The 27,796-nt window shown below is 40.8% G+C and overlaps 1 protein-coding gene across 1 annotated transcript in view; it reads left to right on the top strand.

Moving 5' to 3' along the window:
* The window catches only part of dlgap4b (discs, large homolog-associated protein 4b), a 44,054-nt gene extending 16,258 nt beyond the window's left edge, over positions 1-27,796 (top strand). Inside the window, exons 8-13 of the mRNA XM_080425097.1 lie at positions 7,721-8,169; positions 10,597-10,685; positions 14,110-14,618; positions 18,338-18,429; positions 21,510-21,683; positions 27,492-27,796. Coding sequence (XP_080281223.1) covers positions 7,721-8,169; positions 10,597-10,685; positions 14,110-14,618; positions 18,338-18,429; positions 21,510-21,683; positions 27,492-27,734 — 1,556 coding nt within the window. The 3' untranslated portion in view covers positions 27,735-27,796. The remainder of the gene's footprint in view (positions 1-7,720; positions 8,170-10,596; positions 10,686-14,109; positions 14,619-18,337; positions 18,430-21,509; positions 21,684-27,491) is intronic.

Genomic DNA, 27,796 nt, shown 5'->3' with positions numbered 1-27,796 from the left:
CGCTTTGGATAAAAGCGCTTTATAAATGCACCATTTACCATTTATTTACCACTTGAACTTTTCTTTCACTAACCTCCCCCAAAGTTGTACTTCCTGTTTGAAGCAAGTCTTGTTACCTCGATTTAAAATACCAACAAACTTTAAAGGTTGTGTTGGAAACTGGCTAGTCAGCGACGGCATGGTCATCCTTGAAACAATGACACGGCCATTGGCTTTGTTTTCTTTGTTACTTTCTTGGACTGGCAACGACAGACGGGGTTAGGGGGTTCACTGGGACAGATTTGGACAGCCAGTGGGGCCTATGGTGGGCAAACCAAACACATCCAGGCCAAATCCCTTTTAATTATGTTCTGTGTGGAGATTACCAGTTGAATGACATGAGTAGATGGCAGGTCCAAACTGGTGTATAATGGTGTGTCCATTTCTGGGTTGTTACTCTCCTTTGTCCACAACTTAGTTCATGTACTAGTGTCCATATTATCTGTTCTGCTGTAAATGAATAGGATTATTAATGAGATGTTTTCTGAACCATTTCAAAAGGAAATCTCAGACATAAACACACTATTTCAACTAACAACTTAAAGCAGCTTTCCCATCCAACTAGAATATTGGTTGCTTTCTGTTTCTAGGCTACGTTATTCTCCAGAGTCCCGACGACTTTATAGTCTTGTTGTTAACTTTATTTATTTATCATAACAGCCAGCAGATGTAATGAAAAATCAATATACTGCATATTGCGTGCGTGCGTGCGTGCGTGCGTGCGTGCGTGCGTGCGTGCGTGCGTGCGTGCGTGCGTGCGTGCGTGCGTGCGTGCGTGCGTGCGTGCGTGCGTGCGTGCGTGCATGCATGCATGCGTGTTAGAGCCAGACCGGTTTATTTGTTGATGACATCTGTATCTGCAATTATGCAGCCGATGTGTCCTGAATGATGTTGTTTTTTACCACTTTCAGCCGGGCGTCCCTATTTTGGCCATGCCATTATAGCCACATTTTTCAAATGTTTTCAATTATTTATTGATTTTTTTGCAGAAATATTTAAGAAACATGATTTCCCCCCTGCCACCAAATTAGGTACACATGGTCTCAGGAGTCATGTTACAATGAGCATCGCCGCTTTTTGATATTCCGCAGCTTCACTGAGTCCTGCAACACACAACTTATACAGCCCTGGGCAGGCCACCCAGCCTGGCGGGTATATATGTGCTAGTTCTGTCTTTTTCTACGCTCTGATGCACAGCACAACTTGTACTGTGAAAGGAACAGGTTGAGCAGTCAGCGGTTCTTTGTGACCATTATCGCATCCGAACCAGTAATAGTTTGTCCTGCCCCTGAAAACACATTGTGCAATAGGTTGTGCATTTGGACAACGGTGCCACTGTCCAGATGGCACGATGACAAGCGGTTCCCACTCAAGATTCTGCTCAGCAGAACAGTTCTGCACAAACAAAGCGCCCGCTTGTTGCTGTTGTAAAATTCCCCGAAGGATAAGCGAGAGCCGCTAGTCATTCCTGTTTAATAGGATTTAAGGGGTTTGTCGGCACATGCCAACAGCTCCCAGTCTGAGTGGCATTGAGAGGTAGCAGTATTTAGTGGCTGCGTGTCCGTTCGTAAAGCCCTTAACCCATTAAGACCTGGAACTGTGTCATTTTTTGATTTGAGCTAAAAAGCATTATTTTACACTTAGGCTATTCAAAAATAGCAGATATACAAGCTCGTAGCGCGGCACCGAGTGCCGCGCTACGAGCTTGTAGATCTGCTATTTTTTGAAAAATCGTGAAAATGTGTGCAAATCTTTGAATATACATATTTTTAAAGCGAACATTTTTAACTCAAATCGTTGCTTCTGGGGGGTCCCTGGAACAAAATATTTTGATGGGGGTCTGCGGCCAAATACATATCATTTTGGGGGTCCTTGACATGAAAAAGATTGAACACCACTGACATAGAAACATACGTTTTTCAGAATACTGTTGAGATTTAGGAGACATGTAGAATCGGCTTCAGGTCTCAATGGGTTAAATGTGGTGCAGATGGGTCTTCAGGCTTAGGGAAAGCTTTGACAGTATGGAAATCTTTGTCAGTTCATTCACACATTCAAGTGTATCATTATTGCGTGCTTTGGCACAGCTGTGTGTGTGGTGATGGCCCTGGGTTTGTAAAAGCAGACAAATATAGGAAACAGTTTGAATTGTGCTGATGCTTACTCTTCTCCTGTCTTTAGGAAACATCACATGTAATGGGCCAAGTTCATTGCATGTTCTGGCTTTTTTTTAATCACAGAACAGCCAGACTCTGTACGCTATAACCTTGTCTGACCCCAATAATGTAACCAGCCTTAACACTTTATCTGCTGTGTAATATCAGAGACAGATGTCACGTGTGAATGTATAGCTTGTTTTTTTATGAGTAAAGCAGATTTGTGGTATTTCCACCCAAGGGTAAATTGTGCTCAGAATGAAGAAACCCACGATGACAGCACAAGAACCACAAGGCAAGGCAGATAGATAGATATACAAGCTTTTGTAGCCTGTGTCCGTATAGCCTCTGTCATTACTAGACCACTATGCAACGTGAGCTGCATTTCTTCAATATGTTTATGAATTCCTTCAATGATCTCTTATTGTGCTCTGTTAAAGGCCTGACTGGAGTGTTCTGCTGGTCAGACAAAGCCTAAAGGGGTAACACTTTACCTACCTGAGGTGGCAAATTCATACACGTAATTAATGCTGAATTAATGATGAATTAATGATGAACTCATACTTTCATTCATCATTAATTTATCATGAATTCCTGGTCCTCACCCTTAACTAATGGTGAACTTGGTCTCTGAACGACCACCAGACCCTCTCCTCGCTACTCCTACCCGCCTATGAGCACTCATCCTGGGCATAAACGGGGAGCTGTGGAATAACGATAATGATATATTACACTTGGTTAAGTTATAGTGACTTCACTATTAGTTAATGGTGAGGACCAGGAATTAATGATGAGTTCATCATTAATTGATGTATCAGTTCATCCTTAATTAAGCGTTAATTACATGAATTTGCCCTCTCAAGTAAAGTGTTACCGGATTGCAGCAATGTTTTCACTCTAGGCCTGTCCCCGACTAAGGACTTGTATAGTCGAATCTGATTGGCGACTAATTGCCATTAGTGCTTTTTTTTTTAATAGATTTTTTTTATTTTTTTTTCATGATTCGACTGAGATTGGCAGTGGAATCAGTCTGATTCGACTGCCAATCTCTCAGTCAAATTATGCAAAAAATATGTTATGCAATAGAGGAACATTCCATTTGGGCTGTAGGGGTGCTTAGTGTCTGATTTAACATATACTATTGGTTTCTCCCAATAAATCATGATGTATATCCTATTTTTGGCAAACTATTGGTTAATTAATATAACAAACTAGGCCAATCTCTCAGTCGAAAAATATTTTTTTTTAAAATATATATATATATATAATTATTTTATAATTCGACTAAGAGATTGGCAGTCGACTCAGACACCCCTCGACTAATTAGTCGACTATTCGACGACTACTACAGCCTATTTCACACTGAGAGAATTGGTGGCAGCTTGAACTAAGATTGAATGATATAGATTGTTATTATAATGGTTTATCAGCTAAGCTAACAAAGGCACAGACGATATAAACTTCCAGGCCTATAATTCAGTACGTGACATCGCTACTTGATGGTGCGACCGTGGAATCTAAGGTTAATAGATCAACAGCAAGCTATGCACTCACATGAGTTTTACATGAGGTGACCGTGAGATCATTTAAACATTGGTTGTATAGTGTGGCTTGAACTGAACAACAAGCCTTTTGTTTGAGTGTTTTCTCAACAAGCTCACGTTTGCTGCTAGGCTTTTAGCGACATGTCGAGACTTGTCACAACAAACAAATGCAATTATTACAAAAACAATAATAGACCTTCACTAAGTTCATACAGGACCTCACAGAGTAAGTCAGGGCTGTACAACAGCTTAAAATACCATTATGCAAAATGCCATTATGCAAATAATCTCTTCACTAAAGGTGAAACATTGAGGAAGCTTCCTCAGGAAAGCTACTGGCTCTGTTCTGTGGTCTTATATGGATTCTGGTGAGCTTTCCACCCATGTGTCTGTGGTGTCAAGTTGGAGCTCAGGGATAACAACCACCGGGTTTGCAATGAACATTCTGTTTACATTGGAAGTGTTCATTAGCCAGCATCACACACATAAAGAATCCATGGTGGATTTATAGCAGACACCAGAGTCTGTTGACATTCAGTTACAGACCAATCCTTGGGTGACATTTTCAATTGCTTTCGTGTAAACTACCGGCATGGTGATCTGTGTGCATTGGCCCGATGCCGTAGGTTTGTGTGATCGTTTAGGCAAAGGAAGCCAAGTAATAAGATGGTGGTTGGTATAGGTGCACCCGTTGAACTACCCTTCGCACACTCGCCATGTCTAACCTCACCACTCCATTGCTGTACATTGTTTGATAATAATGTAATGGGTGAGCTGGTACTCACAAACCACTTCTACAAGTGACTTCACACAAAGGCTCTTTCTCAGCACATGCTGTGATGCAGTCCAGACTGTATAAGAGGGAACCCTTTGTCATCAACACAGACAGCCAGAGATTGTCCATAGATAAGAGGGAGAGAGTATAGAGTAAACGAGTGGACAGAACTTTCCGGCACTGTGCTCTGTTACTGTACTGTGGTGAAGCTAAGTGGTTTAATGTACTGCAACACGCACGGCCCAGTGCCATAAGTGACTGTTCAATTTGACTCTGGCTTTTTTATGAGCTGTAAATGTCTGCTTTTATGTTATATATGCTAATCTTAAAACTCGATATATGGTGCATGAAAACCTTCCATTGTGCTTGAGCTTGGCTTTACATTTTTAACCCCTTACATAATATGCCAACATGTGAGCATAATGCCAAGCAGTGTTGCAATTGTACCACACAATCATGGCAGTTTCTGCTATTACAGACTAACTGGATCTTCTTTCTAATTCTTTCAGAGGGTGCTATAATATGAAATGAGTCATTTCAATTTCCCACGACTGAAGTAACAGAACCTGTTATATATACAGTATACAGTTGAGTATTAAATCTGCTTTGTTCACATTTGTTTGTGCTTAACCCTTTCAATCCAGGAAGCGCATCTCTGTCATTTTAGGTTTCTTTTGGCTATTCAAAAATAGCAGATATACAAGCTCATAGCACGGCACCGAGTGCCGTGCTATGAGCTTGTATATCTGCTATTTTTGAAAAATTGTTTACGTTTGTGCAAATCTTTGAATGTATCTTTTTTAAAGCGAACATGTGTACAATATTTAGTTCCAGGGACCCCCAGGAGCAAAGATTTGAGTTACAAATGTTCGCTTAAAAAAATAATATATACCGGTATATATTCAAAGATTTGCAGAAATTTTCATGATTTTACAAAAATAGCAGATCTACATGTTCATAGTATATCCGCTATTTTTGAATAGCCAAAGAAATCTAAAATGACAGTGATGCGTTCCCGGGTTGAATGGGTTAAAGTTTGATTTTGCAACCTCTTTTGCCTGAAGCAACAGATAAAGATGATTGCCAATATTTTAGACTAGGCCTATATATCACCACAGTAATACCACCCCCACCCCCCCCCCCACGCCACGGTTCTAACTTAGTTCAACATTGCTTCAAAGCTGCTGAAATTGCAGAAGTGTCATACAGAGCAGCTCTTATTCCACCATAGTGAGATGTCTGTCTGTCTTCCCACGCTGTGCAGTGAAGGAGCGTATTATTGCTCTTTCTCTCTCTCTTCATGGTTCCTCTCCTCCATATCCTCCTCTCTGGGGATCTGGCTTGTCTAGTAGTTAGAGTGTGTCAAACTTTTTCATGTGAAGGACCCCCAAAATGATACATCATTTGGTTGCGGACCCCCATCTCATATTTTGTTCCAGGGACCCCCCCCTCCCACAGAAGCAAAGATTTGAGTTAAACATGTTCGCTTTTAAAAAATATATATATATTCAAAGATTTGCACAAGTTTTCTACTCATAGTGCGGCACTATGAGCTTGTAGATCTGCTATTTTTGAATAGTCAAAGTATAACATATGGTTAAAGTGGTTAAAATGATTGTGACGCTAATTTAGTAACTAATTGCGAACGCGGAAGGAGGCGCGCAAAGCGCGCCTCCGCCCAAGTGGAGCTTACTATGAAACCCTGCTCGGCTTGTGTGTCCCGTGTGTCTGTGTGCAGTGTGCACTGCCTGTGTGCAGCCTGTGTGCAGCCGCGCCCCCATGTGACTCACGCTCTCATTGGCTGCTGACAGATCTCAGAGTGGAGCTTACTATGAAACCAACCCGATTGCCCCCCAAACACAGTGAAATAGCACGGATTGACAAACGGCAATTCCGTGCATAGATGACTAGGAACTCCGAAACTCCGTGCATAGGAGAACCATATCCCCCCCATTAACTTCAATACGAGGCGGAGGCAGTCACGTGACTTTCTCTCTACGCTCTCCCCATCACGGTGAAATAACACGGATTACAAGCCCGTAAATACACAATATTTTCGAGCTGCGTTCGCTTCCCGCGTTCGAGCGTCTTACTTGTTGTAACCAATTTAGCTGGACCAAAAAATATCACTTACCCTCCTTTAATGTTATATTATCAATACAATCTTAGTGTTTTGCCAATTATTTGGGGGCCCACTCGCAATATCCTCAGAGTTTACAGTGGTGTGTATTTATAAAAGGGCCTCTTCAGCTCCTCAGCTACAGTATGTCCTGTGATGGGAACCGTGCTCCATGACCCCAGTGATCAGATGGGCATCTGAACTTGTTCACATCAAATTGCATCACATCACAAATTGCATTACAGAGTTCATCACCTGACTCTGTCTGTGTGTGTGTGTGTGTGTGTGTGTGTGTGTGCGTGTGCGTGTGCGTGTGCGTGTGCGTGTGTGTGTGTGCGTGTGCGTGTGCGTGTGCGCGTGCGCGTGTGCGTGTGTGTGTGTGTGTGTGTGTGTGAACCACATGTGTGCAACAACAGTATTCTCACTGTTCTTGCCTAATTACATTTTCCACTTCACAGGATGCGTTCCTGCTTGTGTTGAAGCTTTCATGCGGGAATATCTCTAGAGTATTGGGGTGTGAATGATACAGCATGTTTGCTTGGGAATCGCTGAGACAACATACCAGTAAAGTGTGAGAACAGAGAACGATAACCGCTAAGCAGCGAGCGAAGCTCGAAGCCCCCCCCCTTTGTACCACTTTTTGCACGTACAGTACCTGGAACAAACTTCAAAGCTTAAAAAGCTTCTAAGATTGACTCATTTCAGAACTCGATTATAATCATATTGTATATATCTTTTTGGTACATTTGCCTTTGTTGGAAGTGAGGAGGGCTCTCCCTCCCTGCAATTTAAAGTAAAGTATTAAATACAAGTTGAATTAATCAATTAATGTTGTTTTTCACTGATTCACTCTTCTGTGTCTAGGTAATTGGTTTGTTGAAACTTAATCCTCAGTTATTCTGAAGAGCGCACAAATGGAACCAAATGGACCCTTACGGGTCCATTTGGTTCCATTTGTACACTCTTCAGAGCTAAATTGACAATAGCAATTATACTGTGTATCTCTTAACTTATACTCTGCCACTATCTTTCTCTTTTTCTTATTCCTTGCCCCTCCCCCCTCCCCCCTCCCCCACCTCATCTTCAGTCTCCACATGCATAACCACGTGTAAAAAGGCCGCCCCTCCCCCCGTGCCGCCCCGCACCACGTCCAAGCCCTACATCTCCGTGACGGTGCAGAGCAGCACCGAGTCGAGCCAGGACAACTACCTGGACCAGCAGGACCGCCGCTCGGAGGCCAACAGCCAGTCCAGCCACGCCCGCAGCAACTCCTCCGACAGCCTCGACAGCACCCGCGCCAGCAGCCTGGCCCGCCCCCCCCCGCACGTCAAAGCCGCCCCCGTCGCCTCGCCCCGAGAGCACCACGTCTCCGCCAGCGCCGCCGCCACCAACACCTCCAACGCTTCCACCGACACGGGCGACTCGGTGGTCCAGCATGAGCCCGTGAAGACAGGAGGGAACAGAGGGAATCACGTGCCAGAGGCACCCCTAGTGGTCCCAGTACCCAGGAGGAAGCTTTCTTCTATTGGCATACAGGTTCGTAACAGGGCTCCACAGGTGTTGGGATACGTTCACACTAGAGGTGCCTTAAAATAATAAAAAAACAGAAGGCACAGCCTTTTTACATTAAACCCTATGAGAAATTAACAAAAGGCGATTGCGTAGTGGTCGCTCTATACCAGGGGTTCCAAAACTTTACAGCTCTATAAATTTGGTATCTCCCTGTGACCCAAACATATACAAATACTTTATGAATTAACTACTTAAGCCCTATTTAATAGTGGAAATAGCTCACAACGTGACGTGTTCTGAGCTTGTAGTTTATTGTTATATATGTACAGTAAAACCACAAGTGTTTACACTGCACAATGAAATTCTTACTTTGCCTTCCACTTTACACACCTAAGAATAAGTAGATACCGCTAACATTGCCGATGCACCAGCTTCAGCTGCACTGCTCCATACCGAGAAAGGCAGCAGTCATGCCCGCCAGGACAGCAGTGACAGCCAGCCAGCAAACACAGACAAGTTGTGCTCGTCTGGCAGCTTGTCTATAAAAGATCGATACATTTATGCCAATGCCGTCTTCATTCATTTCACATCAACTGGGTTAAAACTCTGTTGGAAGTATTCAGTACTTTCCATAGAGTTATATTGGAGTTTGTTTAATGTAGATCACATGACATCTCCGCCCCTTCTTTTTTTCATATTCAGCATAAAAGGCACTGTAGGCACTGGTGGACAGTAACGAAGTACATTTACTTGAGTACCGTACTTTTCTTTTGTACTTTACTTCGGGATTTATATTTTTGGATACTCATGACTTTAACTACACTACATTTTAAAGACATAATATTGTACGTTTTACTTTATACATTATGAATTAAGGACTTAAGCCTTATTTATTTATAATATATTGAAACTAGCAGATCGTAATAGTAATGGTTTCACAACACATGTCACATTAAAACTTGAAAATGATTGCCATTAACTGATTACACATAGATCCTTTGTTTTCAATAACCCACAGGCATCATGGCAGGGAGTAAAGATGTGTTTTGTTTCAGTGAAATACAGTAGGCAGAATAGGCTTTGTGAATATTTTCTCATTTCTGAGTTTATAGTTTATAGAAGGGGTGTGTACATACTGTATGTCACATCAATGCAGAAGTCACAATTACATCAATGCAGAAGAATACAATGCTTAATGTGATATAAGCTTTAATCACCTTCCTTCTTTCGTGACCTAGAATCCCCAAAAGTGTGATATTTTATTTTAATAATTGGTGTTTTGTTGGTTATGTTTCACTGGTTCACATAAAGTCCCTTAATGTGCTCATAAACTAAAGGTCCCATTAGGGCAAACATACTCCTATCATTAGATTTGGATGAGAGAAACACACTGTAGTCTAGAGGGCATAGAATGCATATTCATCATTTTCCTCAGCCATAACCTTCCCCTGTGAATGTGTTGAAATAACAGCCCTTTTTTATCCTTTTTCCAAATCTTGCACATTGACAGATCTTTTGCTCAAGGCTGATATTAGCATTGGGCTGGGTAACCATTAATCATGATATTTTAAGGACAAGTCATGCACAGAAATGAGAAACAATGTACGTTTCGATCCTTCTTACTTCAGATTTTTCCACATCCAGATTAACCATCTGGAAAATTAAAAACCCCAAATAATATTCCTTATGCTTGCCTGATGCTTGCACCCATACTGCCTAAGGTCAGCAGTATGCGTGTGAGTTTTCACGTGAGGTAAAAGGTAGGGTAAGTGATTTCTTTTTTATATTTTTGTTAAATAGCTCTGTATTCTGATAGAAATAATTGCTATAAGAAAAAGAAAAAAATACTTTTGACATCCTATGGCTATTGTATTCCCTTGCACTTGTCAAAAGCAATAAATATATATTTTTTTTAAAGAAGGGGAAAGAAAATAATTGCTATAGAGTGTTTGTTCAGTAACAGGAGTCTCATTGTCTCTCCAGATCTTTAGTAAACATAAAATAAGGTTGTGAAATCAATTTTATCCATTCATTAGAAAAACCTCATTCAGGATAGAGGATAAGCAACTGAAATGGGAAGTAATGACACAAAGTAAGGAGCACACCAAATTGGATCTGGAACACTATAAAATTTAAGCTGGTAAATGTGAACTCTTTCCTGATTGGCTGAAATTGGCAACCCACCTGAAAATGAATGTTCTGTTTATTAAAGAGCTGGAGAGACAGGGAGACCCCTGTTACTGAATAAAAACTCTATAGCAATGATTACTATCAGAATATAGTGCTTTAACCTTGTAACAAAAAAAACAATCACATACCCTACCTTTAACATGTTGTATAATTACATGATAATACAATGAAATAAAGAATCAAATAACCAGACTTTTGTATTTTCCTGCTGATAACCACGTTGCCATGATGCCAAACCATTGCTTTGTGATTTGCCGTTAGGTTGACTGTATTCAAGAGGTTCCACGAGAGGAGACTCCGCCATTGGCCAGATTTCAGTCAATTGGAGTACAAGTGGAGGACGGCTGGCAGTAAGTCCTCTTCCTGACCCGGTCACCGGCATGTCACCGTTTCCTGCAAGGAAGCCATATTTTAGTCTCACTGACTGCTTTTTTTGCTCGCCTCACAAGGCCATTTATAAACGTGACAACGTACCCCCAAACCCCAAGATTACGACAGTCTGTTTATACTGAGCACTATAACTATAACTATAAAAATATGTTTTTAAAAATCGTTTTAAGTCAAGTGGATGGCAGAGTTCACACCAACTATAACAAAAATACAACGATATAGAGATAATAGAGCCTACTATGACTACTCAATCTGTATCTCAGAGGAGGGCTGTGGACAGTTCAGAAACCCGCCTACCAGTGACATCATCGATGGGGAATCCAAGCTAATAGAAACGGCAGGCTTTCTATTCCTGGAAAGTTAGCTATAATAGCTATAAGTTATAATGGAAGCCATTGTTCTCGCGTTAATACAAATCTAAATAAAAAAATTGAAATCTTGTTTGAAAAAGAAAAATCGGCCTAACAATGATGTCACTGGTAGGCGGGTTTCTGAAGTTTCCACAGACCTCCTATGAGACACAGAACGAGTAGGATTTATTTTTTACCATTTTATCATGAGCATTAGTGACGACCAATTATATGAAAATGGGTGAAGTCGTCCTTTAACTCATTCACTGCCTAGAACGACTAAAACGACTTTTGTCCTTTAAGCCCCCACTGCCAATTTTTTCAAAAAAAAAATAATCTTTTTTTTCTTTTTTTTTTTTTTCTTATTTATTTATTTAATTTTTAACCTAAAGACCAAGGAGATATGATTTGTTGAAGATCTAGACTCCAATCCACTTCCTTGTTAACTTAAAACTTAAACATTTTGTATCTTGGCTCCTGAGTACTTTCTTTTTCTATGAAAAATCTCTGGCAGTTTGTCAAACGCAAAAATAAAAAAGTTCTGGCAGTGAATGAGTTAAGAACTGTTTATAACCACAATCCGGACATTACAATACATTTAATGAACATTATATTGTTTGGTTTGTCTGTCTGTTTGTCTGTTTCTTTTTATTTACTATCCTTTTACTATTTGTTCATGTACTCTGTTTTCGTTTTATTTACTATTCTTTCTACTATTTGTTCATATACTTATTTCTGCTATGTCTTGTTTTGTCTTTGTCTTTTTGTTTTGTTATGTCCTTGGTGGGGGGGATGTGGAAATAATATGCTGAATACAGTACAATGCACGTATGTATGTTTATTGTCTGTTACACATGGGAAATATAAATAAAGTGTTTAATATATAAAAAAAAGAAATGTAGCATCCCTATTCTAGGCATGTGATAATGCAGGAATATTACGCGAAAATAGGCAAACATCAGGCAAAAATAGCCGATCTACAAGCTCACAATGTGTTACTATTTGTTGTGAGCTTGTAGATTGGCTATTTTTAATGCATAGCCTACATTGCTTATATTATTAGGGCATGCCCCCTGGTGGAAATTTGTAGTACCTTTCTACTTAGTCATTGCATTCTACATTGAATTTCCATGATGTTTTGAATGTCAGGAAGTTCTGGCGTGCTGCAGTCAACCACCCTGCCACATTTTCTTTCACATTTGCCTGCAGGGATTTTATCAGCTGCTTTGAATCTGAAATTGCAATTTATTATTCAACATGATTTTGTCTGTCCTCAGTTTGTATTTTACACAGTTTTATGCTCTGTGGACCTTCTCCCTTTACTTTGTCTGTGATGGCGTGGCTATGCAGTCCCAAAACTTCTCTTATCTTCTGCCCTCACATCTACAAGCTCGCTTGAACATTAGCTATTTTTGGCAAAGAGACTTGGTGTAGACAGAAAAGGTGGTCGAAATACAGTTGTAACTCAGGTCCATTTTACTATTAGAGGGTTAAGTGGTTAAACTCTCTTAGTAAGGATTCCTCCCTGCCAAGTTTCGAAGTTTTCTGTCCAGGTGCAACCTGATACTAGTCAAATGATGAACAGTGAGTATAATGGCCTTTATTTAAAACAATAGTGTACAACATTATTGTGGTCTGAGAACAGGAAAGAAAATCATTGTGTGTGTGTGTGTGTGTGTGTGTGTGTGTGTGTGTGTGTGTGTGTGTGTGTGTGTGTGTGTGTGTGTGTGTGTGTGTGTGTGGTGTGTGTGTGTGGTGTGTGTGTGTGTGTGTGTGTGTGTGTGTGTGTGTGTGTGTGTGTGTGTGTGTGTGTGTGTGTGTGGGTCACAGGAATGTTACGGGGGGACAACAGAGTGTGAAGGAGCGTTGCCATGGTGTAAAATTTCTCAAGTGGTTTCTCCTGCCTAAGCCCTCAATCAGATCAAAAGCTCATTATAAAGTAATTATAATTACTGTTTGACCACCAACTACAAATTCCACAGCACCACCTGTAATAAACAAAGTCTTGAAACGTTCTCATCCATCCTCGACAATGGGATGTCAACGTGATCGCAAAGGGCAGACAGCGGTCAGGGTTCTGGCATGTTGCAGTCAGCTGGCCCTTCCCCTGGCTTTCAATTCTCCAGCCATGGCCTTTTTTGCAGTCATTTTATGAAGATAAGAAGGCAGACTACAAGAGATAGGATATCTGCTGCTTCTGGTTTGAGTGCACCATCCAACACAAAGCAATTTTGGCCGTGTCTGATCAATAACCATCTTCTGTATAGTTATACACGTATCGATCAACAGAAGATAAAGTGGTTCAGTGAGTGTTTTGCTCATCAGAGTAGAAAAGGGCTGCTTTTGTTGTATATGTTATGACATCAATAACATACACAACATCAAGTCACTAGAGTCTACTGCAGTGGTGGAAAAAGTACTCAAATTCTTTACTTAAGTAAAAGTACCAATACTGCAATATAAAAATACTCTGTTACAAGTAAAAGTCCAGAATAAAAAATGTACTCGAGTAAAAGTACAAAAGTATTGGCATCAAAATGTACTTCAAGTACCAAAAGTAAAAGTACTAAATATTTGAAAATAGCCGATCTACAAGCTCACAACGCGTCGCGGTGCGACGCGTTGTGAGCTTGTAGATCTGCTATTTTCAAATAGCCTAGGTATAAAACAGGGCTAAAGTGCTTAATGTATGTTTTATAATATCATAATTTATATCTGAAAAGTAACTAGTAACTAAAGTTTTCAAATAATTGTAGTGGAGTAAAAGTACAATATTTGCCTCTGAGATGTAGTGGAGTAGAAGTAAAAGTACTGAAAATTGGAAATACTCAAGTAAAGTACAAATACCTCAAAATTGTACTTAAGTAAATACACTTAGTTACTTTCCACCACTGATGACATCAATAACATACACAACATCAAGTCACTAGAGTCCTACTGTTATTGGATTTCAAGTTTCTCCTCTGAAGGTTTACGGCATTCTACTGATGTAATCTTTAAAATTGAGTCTGACCCCCAACCGTTTCTTTATCAGACTCAACCGTTCCAGTACGATGGCCTCGAAGCAGGAAACGGAGTCCGTGTCGGACACGTCGATCGTCTCCCTCTCCGGCTCCGGCCACGCCAAGCCCGCCGAGAAGAAGGTCATCATGGTCAACAGCGCCAGCCAGTCCACGGGCTCTCCCCCGCGACAGGACTCCTTGGACAACGGAGAAGGCAACGGCGGCGACGCCTCGTCACCCCCTCCCGCGCTCAGACAGATCCTCAACCGCTCCACCACGCGGAGCAGCTCCTCGTCCTTCTCCGAGAGCCTGGACCCGGCGCTGGACCCCTCGTCGCTGCCGCCCCCGGACCCCTGGCTGGATACCGCCGGCAACGGGAGCAACGGCAACGCCCCCCCCCTGAGCGGAGGAGGAGGCGGCACTCTTTGTCGGAGAGACGGCCATTGGTTCCTGAAGCTGCTGCAGGCCGAGACGGGCCGCATGGAGGGCTGGTGCCAACAGATGGAGCAGGAGACCACCGACAACCAGCTCTCTGAGGAGGGTAAGAGATGCGTCTCATTGTCTCCCTTATCGACAGTGGTGGAAAAAGTACTCAAATTCTTTACTTAAGTAAAAGTACCAATACTGCAATATAAAAATACTCTGTTACAATTAAAAGTCCAGAATTAAAATGTTACTTGAGTAAAAGTACGAAAGTATTTGCATTAAAATGTACTTAAAGTACCAAAAGTAAAAGTACTAAATATTTGAAAATAGCCGATCTACAAGCTCACAACGCGTCGCGATGCGACGCGTTGTGAGCTTGTAGATCTGCTATTTTCAAATAGCCTATGTATAAAATAGGGCTAAAGTGGTTAATGTATGTTTCATTATATCATAGTTTATATCTGAAAGAAAAGTAACTAAAGTTTTCAAATAATTGTAGTAGAGTAAAAAGTACAATATTTGCCTCTGAGATGTAGTGGAGTAGAAGTAAAAGTACTGAAAATTGGAAATACTCAAGTAAAGTACAAATACCTCAAAATTGTACTTAAGTACAGTACTTAAGTAAATGTACTTAGTTACTTTCCACCACTGCTTATCGATATACCAGCTCATTGAGATGTATGGTACAGTGATTATCTACCTGTGGGCCGGGGCCCACTGGGGGGCCGTGAGGATACTGCAAGTTGGCCCCCAAATAATTGGCAAAACGTTAAGGTTTTAATGATGATATAACATTAGTATTAAAAAACTTTACGTAAAAAAAACTCTCTCAGTGCCACGCCCCGAGATATCCCGAGTTTTAGCCCGATCAACGATTGTCGAAAATGTCAACATCCGGTTATGACCGGATGTGACGTGAGCCTGTTTGGGAGGGGGGCGAGTGAGCCAGCGAGGTCATCAATGTGTCGATTTGTTGCTCTCTACTGGTAGAACTGTATTATGGGTTTAAAAACCCAATCAGATCATTTATTTGAATGAAAAATTACAAAATAAAAAAATAAATAAAAGAAACGCAAATTTCTGGCACTGGGGGAGTACTTTATGAAAATACTCTTGGCACTGAGAGAGTTAATACCTTGAAAAATTAGTTTTCATTGTTATATCGATAAAAAGGAAGTTAAGGTGTACTATGTTGGTTCCATTGATCCAAGCAGGAACACAATCAATTGATTGATCATTAAAAGACACATGCTCTCTAGCCCGGACCGCTGGCGTAGCGGTCCGGGCACCTATAGGCTACAATGTAGCCTGACAGTTAAATTGTAACTGTCGGCTGGCTTTGCTGCGTGTCACTCCCCATCTCTCTCTCCCCGTTTCCTGTCAGGCTACTGTCCTATCAATAATAAAGGCATAAAAGACACATAAATCTTGAAAAATAATTATAATAAACATGCTCTGAAAATGCGTGCGGCACCACCCATCCGGCCACTTAACACGGAAGCCGTTGGGCTGCCGTGTGAAGTGGTGAGATGTCCAATCTTTGCTCAAAATGTGATCCATGATATTCCTTTGGCTCGGAAACGCCTGCATTTGAGCCAAATCTACCACGATTTCATTAATGAAAGTAGAAAGGCTGCTCAGTGGAGCACATATCCCTGCCAAGCCGGGGGGCCTATCCAGACGGACCATGTCAGTTATGCCCAAATATGGAGTTCCACGTGGCTTCAGACTGGCCTCTAAATTCAACCCATTATAACCTGGAGCAGTGGTTCTCAAAGTGGGGTCCAGGGACCCTCAGGAACCCTTGACGGGGTTCCAAATGGACCCTTACTGGACTGTAGCCATGAGAGTGTAGAGACGGAACCAAATGGACCCTTACGGGTCCATTTGGTTCCGTCTCTACACTCTCAGAGTTATGGGGGTCCTTGGAAATTAAAAGGTTTGAGAACCACTGACCTGAGATTATGAATTCACACAAAAAAATGGTCCATGAAAATATTCTGGGATTGACTTCCTTGGTAGTGATGGGAACTACCATTCATTTCAGTGACTCGAGTCATTTCTTTCAGTTCACAAAAAAAAAGATGAGTTCCAAAATGTGTTAACATTCACCTTTCAGTACTTCCGGTTCCGTCTTCCTCAAGTAGTTCAGTCCAGTGGGAACGAAGGAGGAATGTCTCTCTTCAGCCAGTGAAAATGTTGCATTTTGCAACTGACTGACTGACTCTCACATCACCATGCAGGCTTTCCACACAGAGGAAACTTTGAGGAAGTGACCGAGTTCGTTCCCGTTCACCAAAAAAGAACGACTCACCTGCGAATGACCCAACACTATTCTTTTGCCTGCTGGCATTGTAAACTAAATTTGTTTACATATACAAGTAAGACGCGCGAACGCTGGAAGCGAACGCAGATTGACTGTGGCTTCTATATTTCAACCACACTGTAGTAGTGCACTCTGCCGCACTCTGCCGGCTGTATACAGGCAGTGCAACTGCTGGCATTTCAGCACAGAGTTTCGAGTCACATGGGGGCGCGAGCCAATGAGAGCGTGAACACACGCTGTATACAGGCAGTGCAGCTGCTGGCATTTCAGCACGGAGTTTCGAGTCACATGGGGGCGCGAGCCAATGAGAGCGTGAACACACACGGAAAGACCATAAATAAGGGACAGACAGACACACAACCCAAGCACGGTGATATAGTAAGCTCCTCTTGGTCGGAGGCGCGGCTTCGCCACGCCTCCTTCCGCGTTCGCAATAATATATAATATTTGGTGCAATGATTTTCAAGATTGGCCACAGGGGACTAAAACATAGCCTCCACCACCCCTGGTGGAGATAATAATACAAAATCTTCTGTCCTTTCTAAAGATCCCCAGCATCCTTAGCCTCCACCTCTGCCAAGAACTGTCAGTGCCTGGCCTGGCTGCATGGTTCAGAGTCTAGATAATATAGATTTCATGCCTTTAATGCTCTTTCCAACATCATACAGAATTGAGTGATGAGACAGTAATACCTGGGGTTACTGCACAACCAAGCCTGTAATTCCCAGAATTACACTAATCTATTTTGGAACTGATTCAACCTCCAGATGAGATTAGCGCTTCAACATCAGCCTGACAGAATACAGCAACACACACACACACATATAGGGAAGGGTAACACACACACACACACACACACACACACACACACACACACACACACACACACACACACACACACACACACACACACACACACTACATGCGTACGTATGTACATACATACAGATGCCTGACTGTGTACGGATGTGTATACATCTGTCAATATATTTGTGCGTGCATGCGTCTGATATTCAGAATCTATGCATGCTTTGTGTATTAATGTGTGTTGTTATTGTGGCAAAATAACATTAAATCTAACCAAAACCATAGTAACATTTGGTTTGACTGCTTCGTAATCACATACAGCCATACTGTAACTTTATAATTGAGTGATCAGAATTGGCTACCAATTCCGTCAAGACTGACTGAGCAGGGTGTTTGTCCTAGTTGTATTGCTGTACAGCAGATGACATACTGTAAACACAGACTAACTGAGGGCTGGATGATCTATATAGGCTTAGATGCCTTTAAAGAGATTAAAGCTGTCCGAAACACACTAATCCTCTTCCAGCCCATGAAGTCGAGAAAAAAAAGGCTTTGCAAGGCAAACATATCTGTGTCTGGACAACCAGGCGTTTCCGCTAGATTAAGATTGAAATGTTCATTTATGTAGTATTAATATGAGCTAATCTTGTGTTGATCTGTGTGTTTTATATGTATGAACATGTTTGTGTTCCTCTCTGCAGTGCTGGGGAAGGTCCGCAGTGCGGTGGGATGTGCCCAGCTCCTTATGTCCCAGAAGTTCCAGCAGTTCCGAGGACTGTGTGAACAGAACTTGGTTGGTGTCACTTCTGTGCAATTCCGCCACACCCAAACATGCATCATCCAGCACAACACAGAGCCACCACAACAAAACATGCCTTTCATCTTTAGCTACTGAACACATCGCTGTCAGTATGTTTGATGTTCCTATAGATGGCTGCAGGCTGTAAACTAGAACCTTTGAGAACCGGTCATTTTCAGAGCAGGGTCCAGGGACCCCCAGTGGTACTATAATTAAATTCACTTGAAATTATTACAATTAAAACAAGTACTCGTTGTACTGTCTCAATAACTAATTTCAATATCATCACTATGGATTTTCAGGTACAATCATGACATTTAGACAGCCTAATTTACTGTAACTAAACAGCCTATAAAAAGTAAGTTATTTGCATTCATTATTATTTTTTATTAGTAAATGATTCAGATACATACATGTGAACAACGTACACTCGGAAGCTCCACTATAATAAAAACATGATAAAAAGGTCACTCAATACAAATGTGTAGACAGCAAAGGGCTTCACACACCTCCTTGTAAAGGCAAAACACTTCTTTAAATATCTTTTAAAGCTAAATGTATCTTATTTTAAATTACAATGTTATCCATCAACCCTGCAAATATGCACAAATGGTATGAATGGTATGTGTGTACTCACCACCAGAATCGTTTTTTTCTCAGTTTATTATTAATATTGGACATTTTGGAACTGGAAGGAAAACAAAAGAAACTGTCTGGTTTCACTTCCAATTGTATTCAACACTATTGTTAGTGACTGACTGATCGGGAACACTCATCAAGGATATTATATAGAAGTCCAAACAAAACTATGTATGACAATGTTCTTCTGAAACGTTAAAATAGTATAGTTGTAAAGTTTTAATTTTTTTTGTTTACCTACTGGTACAATTTTCTATGCAAAATGGCAATATTTACTGAATGCTAAATATCCCCCAAGAGTATAGTGCAGTATAAATACCATATTTAACATCGTTCAAGAAATATCCTAAGGCCGTTCAACAGAACTATAAGCTGTAGACGGCAACCAGCTGTAAGCGTAATTTTACTCAAAGCTTTGCATATCCCAAACACAAAAACAATGCTGGGCTGTGTCTGGGTCTTGACAGGTGAATTAGCATGATAAAGCATGTTGGGCATGTTGGTTGAGCCAGAGGAGGCTGGACTACGATCTGGACTGAGATCAAAACTCAGTCTCTGCAGCTGCTAAAGTAAAACGCTGAGTCTGCTAGAGAAAGCAGAGCGCAGCCAGACAAAGACAGTGATCTGTTGTGAAACACAGTGACCATGTCAAAGGAAAAGGATATGCTTTGATGATATCTATCTGTCACATCTGTGTGAACTTTGCATGGATAAAGAACTGTGAGCAGCATGACACACACACTGTCATGGTTGATATTAACGTACGCTGACCAGACTTTCTGGTTTGGCCGGGATTGTGCTGGTTTCAAGCTGGGTGTCCTGAGTCCCAACAAATATCTGTAAACAACTAAAATGTCCCGGTTTTCAACATTCATCACCAAATTGTCCCAGGTTTCACCACAATTATAATAACACTTACTTTGACCTAAAGATGTTTGCATAGATGTTTACCATGTACGGTTCTGTTGAAATGTGCAGTCACTGTTTGCTTAGCGCTAAAATAATTGTCCCCCATCCTGATGAAAACGCCAGGTGAAAATAAAATATGAAAATTCAAAGAATGTCAGAACATTAACAAAATAGTGAAAATAGCACATTTACAACCTCACAAGCTATTTTTGCTATTTTCTTTTAAATAGGACTCAAGTGGTTATGGTTAACAATTTGGTTATTTGAAAATAATGGTCACATGATTAACTTGACATACCAGCCTCACCTAAATTGTACTTTTCTTGTGATGCTGTGCAGTGGTTACATTTCTGTTCATTGTTTTTTGTTTCAAGCGGTGTTCAGACACATAAGACTCAAAGGTTTTGACTCCACTGGCTCATATTCAAACAGATGGCAATGTAAATTACATTTATACAGCCTTAATGTGGTAACACAGCTCCCCCTAGTGTCGAGTGATGAAATAACACATCTTTTAAAGGATTTAAACTTTTAACCAACACTCCATTTCATTTGTTGGTTTCATATTCGTTCGGTACTAAGCAATGGAGAAGAAAAAAACGTTTAGTTATTGGCATTTGATGTTTTTCAGCCTAAAACGTCTTTTGTGAATTAAATAGTTTTGGGCATTATTGTTATATGTCAATGTCACAAGTTTGCCATTTCTTCTAATACATCCTTCAGGGTCCATTTTTTATGTCTCAGGGTTAAATTGTATTTTAGATTTTTAGATTCCAGATGTTCTGTGTTCTATGACCTTCAACTTATGTGTATGTGTTCCTCCTGTCATCAGTGGTGGAAAAAGTACTCAAATGTTTTACTTAAGTAAAAGTATCAATACTGCAATGTAGAAATACTCTGTTACAACTAAAAGTACGGAATTCAAAATTTACTGTAAAAATACAAAAGTATTGTTATCAAAATATACTTAAAGTACCAAAAGTAAAAGTACTCATTATGCAGAATGTCCCATTTCACAAGGTATCTATGTATAAAAATCATTTGAAAATAGCAGATCTACAAGCTCGCAATGCGTTGCATCGCGGCGCATTGTGAGCTTGTAGATCGGCTATTTTCAAATGGCCGAAATGTATTTAGGGCTGAAGTGGTTAATGTATGTTTTGTAATAATAATCTAAATCTAGTAACTAGTAAATCAAGTAACTAGTAACTAAAGTTTTCAAGTAATTGTAGTGGAGTAAAAGTACAATATTATTTGCCTCTGAGACGTAGTGGAGTAGAAGTAAAAGTACTGAAATATGTAAATACTCAATTAAAGTAAAGAACTAAATTGTACTTAAGTACAGTACTTGAGTAAATGTACTTAGTTACTTTACACCACTGCCTGTCATCGTTCCCTTGACCGTATCCTCACTTCCCTTCATTTGTTTTCATTTTCCTTCCTTCCGTTGTGGTCTCCTCCCTCTCTCTCTCTCTCTCTCTCTCTCTCTCTCTCTCTCTCTCTCTCTCTCTCTCTCTCTGTGTCAGAATGTCAACGCCAACCCCCGTGCCACGGCCCAGGACCTGGCCGGCTTCTGGGATCTGCTCCAGCTCTCCATTGAGGACATCAGCCTCAAGTTCGACGAACTTTACCACCTCAAGTCCAACGACTGGCAGCCGGCGCCCACCACCGCAGCCGCCCACTCACCCCCTGAGCGGAAGGTACTACCCACCCCTGCTGCCCAGTGCCCTGGCTGGGGTAGGAAAGCCGCCGAAACCGGCCTCTCTCCGACCCGCCATCCCCCTCCTTTTTCTCTTTTAACCCATTGAGACCTGAAGCCGATTCTACATGTCTCCTAAATCTCAACAGTTTTCTGAAAAACCTATGTTTCTATGTCAGTGGTGCTCAATCTTTTTCATGTCAAGGACCCCCAAAATGATATGTATTTGGCCGCGGACCCCCATCAAAATATTTTGTTCCAGGGACCCAGAAGCAAAGATTTGAGTTAAAAATGTTCTCTTTAAAAATATATATATTCAAAGATTTGCACACATTTTCACGATTTTTCAAAAATAGCAGATCTACAAGCTCGTAGCGCGGCACTCGGTGCCGCGCTATGAGCTTGTATATCTGCTATTTTTGAATAGCCCAAAGTGTAAAATAATGCTTTTGAGCTCAAATCTAAAAATGACACAGTTCCAGGTCTTAATGGGTTAACCTCTCCTTCAACTCACTCGCTCCTTGTTTGGCAGTGAGAACTGACTTCCCTGGTCCAATGTAAAGGGGCTCGAGAGATCCCTTTTGCACTTGCATGAAAAACATATAGCCCTCAAACAGGCCTGTTATGTGAATTTTGTTTTAGCTAAAGGTCCTGCCTTTAGCGTGCATGTCTCGTTGGTTTGCAGTGGCTAAGATGCATTTGCTCGTGCAGTGAAATGCTTTTTCTCTGTATAGACGTTTTCATTCTAGCAATGGTGGAAAAAGTACTCAAATGTTTTACTTAAGTAAAAGTATCAATACTGCAATGTAGAAGTACTCTATTACAAGTAAAAGTCCGGAATTTAAAATGTACTTGAGTAAAAGTACCAAAGTATTGGCATCAAAATGTACTTAAAGTACCAAAAGTAAAAGTACTAAAATGTTTGAAAATAGCCGATCTACAAGCTCACAACGCGTCGCATCGCGACGCGTTGTGAGCTTGTAGATCAGCTATTTTCAAATAGCCTATGTATAAAATAGGGCTAAAGTGGTTAATGTACGTTTCATAATATCATAATTTATATCTGAAAAGTAACTAGTAACTAAAGTTTTCAAATAATTGTAGTGGAGTAAAAGTACAATATTTGCCTCTGAGATGTAGTGGAGTAGAAGTAAAAGTACTGAAAATTGGAAATACTCAAGTAAAGTACAAATACCTCAAAATTGTACTTAAGTACAGTACTTAAGTAAATACACTTAGTTACTTTCCACCACTGCATTCTAGTGACAATACTGAGCGTTTCAGGGCTCTATATAGCTTTCCACCTCAGCTTCCTGTGTATCAAGACTCTCCTATCTAAATTAAAACAAAAACTGATTCAATAAGAAAAACAATTAGTTTCTTTGCTAGTCAGCTATTAGCTAATATTGTCCATAGTTGTATGGAATAAAGCACCTTGTAGCATTCCTTCTCCCTTCATGCCCCCTTATCAGCTAATGTTGCGTTAAACTTTCTAATGTAAAGATTCTAATGTAGTTCGCCCAGAGAGTGTCATGTGTCATTCAAATGTGTCAAAAAATAGCAATATGCAATCACTCTATACCTGTATCTTGATGGTATATTCAACCACTTCAACAAACTTGAGGCCTGAGACCAAAAGTCAAAAGTGAGCCTCCCCAAATTGTACACAATCAAATCGATGGCACCATAGGTTTTGACAAATCTGTATCAGTTGTCTCTCTATTCCTACACAATAATGTTAGGGTTTTGGCTTGTCTCCTAGCAACATGAGAGCATTTGGAATAAACAATATAAATAAATGTATAGAAGGGACTATTTCATTCATAACAACACTGTGCTTCCATGTCAAACATAAGCAGAAGAAGAAATCAGTACATGGTGGCCTCTTTGATGAATTTGAATGAAGATGCATTTGTTGAATGTTATTTGTTTGGTCCCCCAGCAGAGTAGACTTGTGATCCAGGATTCTTAGATAAACAAGGTTTGGTCAGCGATGCAGAAGTAAACAACTCTGATCGGGACCTGCAAGGCATCCTCTCTGATGTTACCATGGATCCCTCCTGTCACTGTCTCTGCAGTCTGCATGGGTCCACTTGGTCTAAATAGAACCCCTGGTCCCCCGGTCACTGCAATTATGTGTTGTTGTCAAAGAAACGTTTCCACGTCACTGACTTGACCTTGTTTTCAAAAGACCTTGCTGTGAACACTGAGGTGGGGTGCCTATCAAAATTATCTATACTTTTATACATGGATGAAACCGTCTATAAATATTTCTATGTGTGAGTCCGTCTGACCTAGTTTGCATGTGCGTTCACACTTAAATGTAGCTGCCTTTGTCGGTTTCTGTGTTTCTATCTATCTATGGAGTTTGTCACCCCATTCACACCTGCTGGATATGTTATCTGGATTATGAACCATCCAATCTTACCCATATATATACACAGTCTGTCTAGTTTATTGCAGTGGGTATATATTGTGACATACGACTGAAACCTCTTTAACACTCAGCCGTGCTGCATGGTCTGCATGTGTCGAATGAGTTGTTATAGGTTTGTGTGGGTCTTTAAAGTTGTACAATGCAAAATCACAAATAACGATTTTTAGCAACCTCTGCTGGTCACTACAGTCACTGCATACAATTTCCCTAGTCCTCGATTACCCAGAATTCCATTCGTTTTCACCGGAAGCCGGAAGCGTTTCAAAAAGCGATCTTTTAATTGTTTTATACTATCTACGGATCGTTTCTCTTAGCCAGTGGAGCATTAGTTACCATGAGCTGTGCTTTGTTTTTCTGTTCTTTTTCGATCTCCAAATCCTACATTCTCTTAAAATCAGCGTGAGGTTCCTTTTTGTTAATAGCGCGGTAGTTCCTGGCCAAACAGGAAACCGTTGCGGTAGTTCCTGAGGACGTCGGCCACGACGTCATGACGTTGGCCAGGAACGTCATTTTCCCGGGAAAGTCCCCCCCGTACACGTTCAATAGAAAATATATAAATAAAAGGCTTCCGGGGGTGAAATTCACGGAGTGGGTGTTGTGAAACTTTTGCCACTCGCAAAAGATATACAATTTAACTTTAGTTTTGTTGAAAACGTTACCTAGTATTACTTTAAGGAAATATCTCATACCTGCTATATATTAACTGCTTGCTCTTCACAGAGATTGAACCGCCTGCACAGTTGTTTGACTTGTGACTCACCATGCTGCCTGTATGTCTATGTCAGGTGTTGATGGCCAGGGGCCAGTTGCACCACCTCACACTAAGTTCAAACTTTGCCTGGTTATAGCTTAAATGGCGTTTAAAAAAAGCCATTTAACCCATTTAGCTGGGAAAATATCTGTGTCATTTTTAGATTTCTTTGGCTATTCAAAAATAGCAGATATACAGTACAAGCTACAGATATACAGTACAGATATACAGTACTACAAGCTATACAGATCTACAAGCTCATAGCGCGGCACCGAGTGCCGCGCTATGAGCTTGTAGATCTGCAATGTTTTGCTTTTTTAATGTTAAAATGTGTGCAAATCTTTAAATATATATATATATTTTTTAAATATAGGGTACATTCAAAGATTTGCACTCATTTTCACGATAAAAAAAAAATAGCAGATCTACAAGCTCATAGCGCGGCACTCGGTGCCGTGCTATGAGCTTGTATATCTGCTATTTTTGAATAGCCAAAGAAATCTAAAAATGACAGAGATACTTTCCCGGATTGAATGTGTTTAAGCTATAACTAGGCTAAGTTTGAACTTAGTGTGAGGTGGTGCAACTGGCCCCAGGTGTTTGTGTCCAGAAATGCTGAGACGGTGAAGCATTTCACCTTCGATTGAAAGGCACTTCTCCAGGTTGTTGATCAGACTTTGTATAGGGACTGATTTGCATTGATTGGTGTGAGCTTGGTATTTGACTATGAATGGAAGTGTGAATGTCTGAAGGAGAGGAGATTCCTTCCCCTGCTGAACATAATTGCAGTTAAACTCTACCATGAAGAAGAAGAAAACAATTACTGAAAGTGAAAGTTGCTCTCACATAACTATATTGTTTTGTTACATTATTGTACATTTATACAGCAATCCTGGAGCTTTCTCAGTTGTATGTGGCGTATACCTGCGTATCATGTAGTGTGTAGAAGACTATACCACTGCATGCACATCTGGCAGATGTGATCCTATTCTCTGAAAACATTCTGACTGTGTATGAATGCATGAACGTGCATTTTGCCATTATCCAGATAAAATATCCAGAAACAGGTCTGCATGTCTGTCAGTGTCTACTGTCTACTGCTGTATACATGTGTGTTTACCTTGTAATGTAGCATGTGTGTGTGTGTGTGTGTGTGTGTGTGTGTGTGTGTGTGTGTGTGTGTGTGTGTGTGTGTGTGTGTGTGTGTGTGTGTGTGTGTGTGTGTGTGTGTGTGTGTGTGTGTGTGTGTGTGTGTGATGTCTGTTGACATCATGGTGCTTCTGTAATGTAACAGCGATCGTGGGTACTGTGGGTACTGACGGTGTTACTCAACTTATTTAAGTATGAACTAGGGCTGCAACTTTTGATTATTTACTTAGCGATTATTCTATCGATTATTTAATTAAATAATCTTGACGTCATAATCGGGAGATAACGTGATCCAAAGATTTACTGCTCCATTCACTTCCTGGTTAACTTATTACTTTAAAATCCTGTATCTCGGCTCCTGTGTACTCTTTTTTTTATTACTATGTATTTTTTTTACTATGTCTGATTAATCACTTAAGCCATGTTTTATTACTTCGTCGTACAACTGCGTCACACCAATCTAAGAGCTTACAAGTTGCGAGGTTGTAGATTGGCTATAGAAAATAAAAAATAGAAATCCATTTGAAAAAGACCTTCTAGAGGCCATTAATGAGAACTGCAGTCCTAAGAAGCACTTCCTTACTGGCTTCATATCCAGCGGAGCTTTGTTGCCGCCTGGTTGCAACCCTAGTATCGAGTTCCGCTATTTACAACATGTTTAATACAATACACACAATACCATCAGACATCTTTTAAAGGTGTATTTTGTCACAATAATGACCGTTCTATGTCAGAACTGTCTATGTTTACTTCATCATCAGAATAGTTATGCTTATGTCTTTCTGTGTTGGTCTATCATCTTGTACGCGTATAAATGTCTGGTTCATAACTTTTTACTGTGAACCATCGTCACTGAAAATGTCTCTGGTCATAGTCAGTGGTGGAAAAAGTACTCACATTCTTTACTTAAGTAAAAGTACCAATACTGCAATATAGAAATACTCTGTTACAAGTAAAAGTCCAGAATTCAAAATTTACTTGAGTAAACGTACAAAAGTATTGCCATCAAAATGTACTTAAAGTACCAAAAGTAAAAGTACTAAAATATTTGAAAATAGCCGATCTACAAGCTCACAACGCGTCGCGATGCGACGCGTTGTGAGCTTGTAGATCTGCTATTTTCAAATAGCCTAGGTATAAAATAGGGCTAAAGTGGTTAATGTATGTTTCATGATATCATACTTTCTGAAAAGTAACTAAAGTTTTCAAATAAATGTAGTGGAGTAAAAGTACAATATTTGCCTCTGAAATGTAGTGGAGTAGAAGTAAAAGTATTGGAAATTGGAAATACTCAAGTAAAGTACAAATATCTCAAAATGTTACTTAAGTACAGTACTTAAGTAAATGTACTTTCCACCACTGGATAGTCCTGTGTGTGTGCCTAAACTGCTGGATCAGACAGAAGAACATCCCAAGGACTGACATATCCTATGTCTATCACAGTCTCATATCTGTCCTTCCCCCTCCAACAGGACGAGGAGAAGTCAGTGCCTCCAGTGCCAAAGAAGCCCGGTAAGGGGCGCCCGGCGCTGGCCCGCGAGAGGAGCGCCGATTCCTCCTCCACCTCCTCGTCGGCCTCGGCAGAGAAGCAGAGACAGGAGGCTCGCAAGCGCCTGCTGGCCGCCAAGAAGGCCGCCTCGTTTCGCCAGAACTCGGAAACCGAGAGCGCCGAAAACGTCGAGATCTACGTGCCGGAGGCCCAGACTCGCCTCTGAGAAAAGAGGGTGGGGAGGGTGGGGAGGGGGTGATGAAAGAGAGGAGGATGAAGAAAGTGTGG

The sequence above is a fragment of the Gymnoscopelus braueri genome, assembly GCF_963280865.1.
Source record: "Gymnoscopelus braueri genome assembly, chromosome: 3".
Taxonomy (NCBI): domain Eukaryota; kingdom Metazoa; phylum Chordata; class Actinopteri; order Myctophiformes; family Myctophidae; genus Gymnoscopelus; species Gymnoscopelus braueri.
Note: the sequence above shows the minus strand (reverse complement) of the source record. Positions and strands in the feature narration are given on the sequence as shown.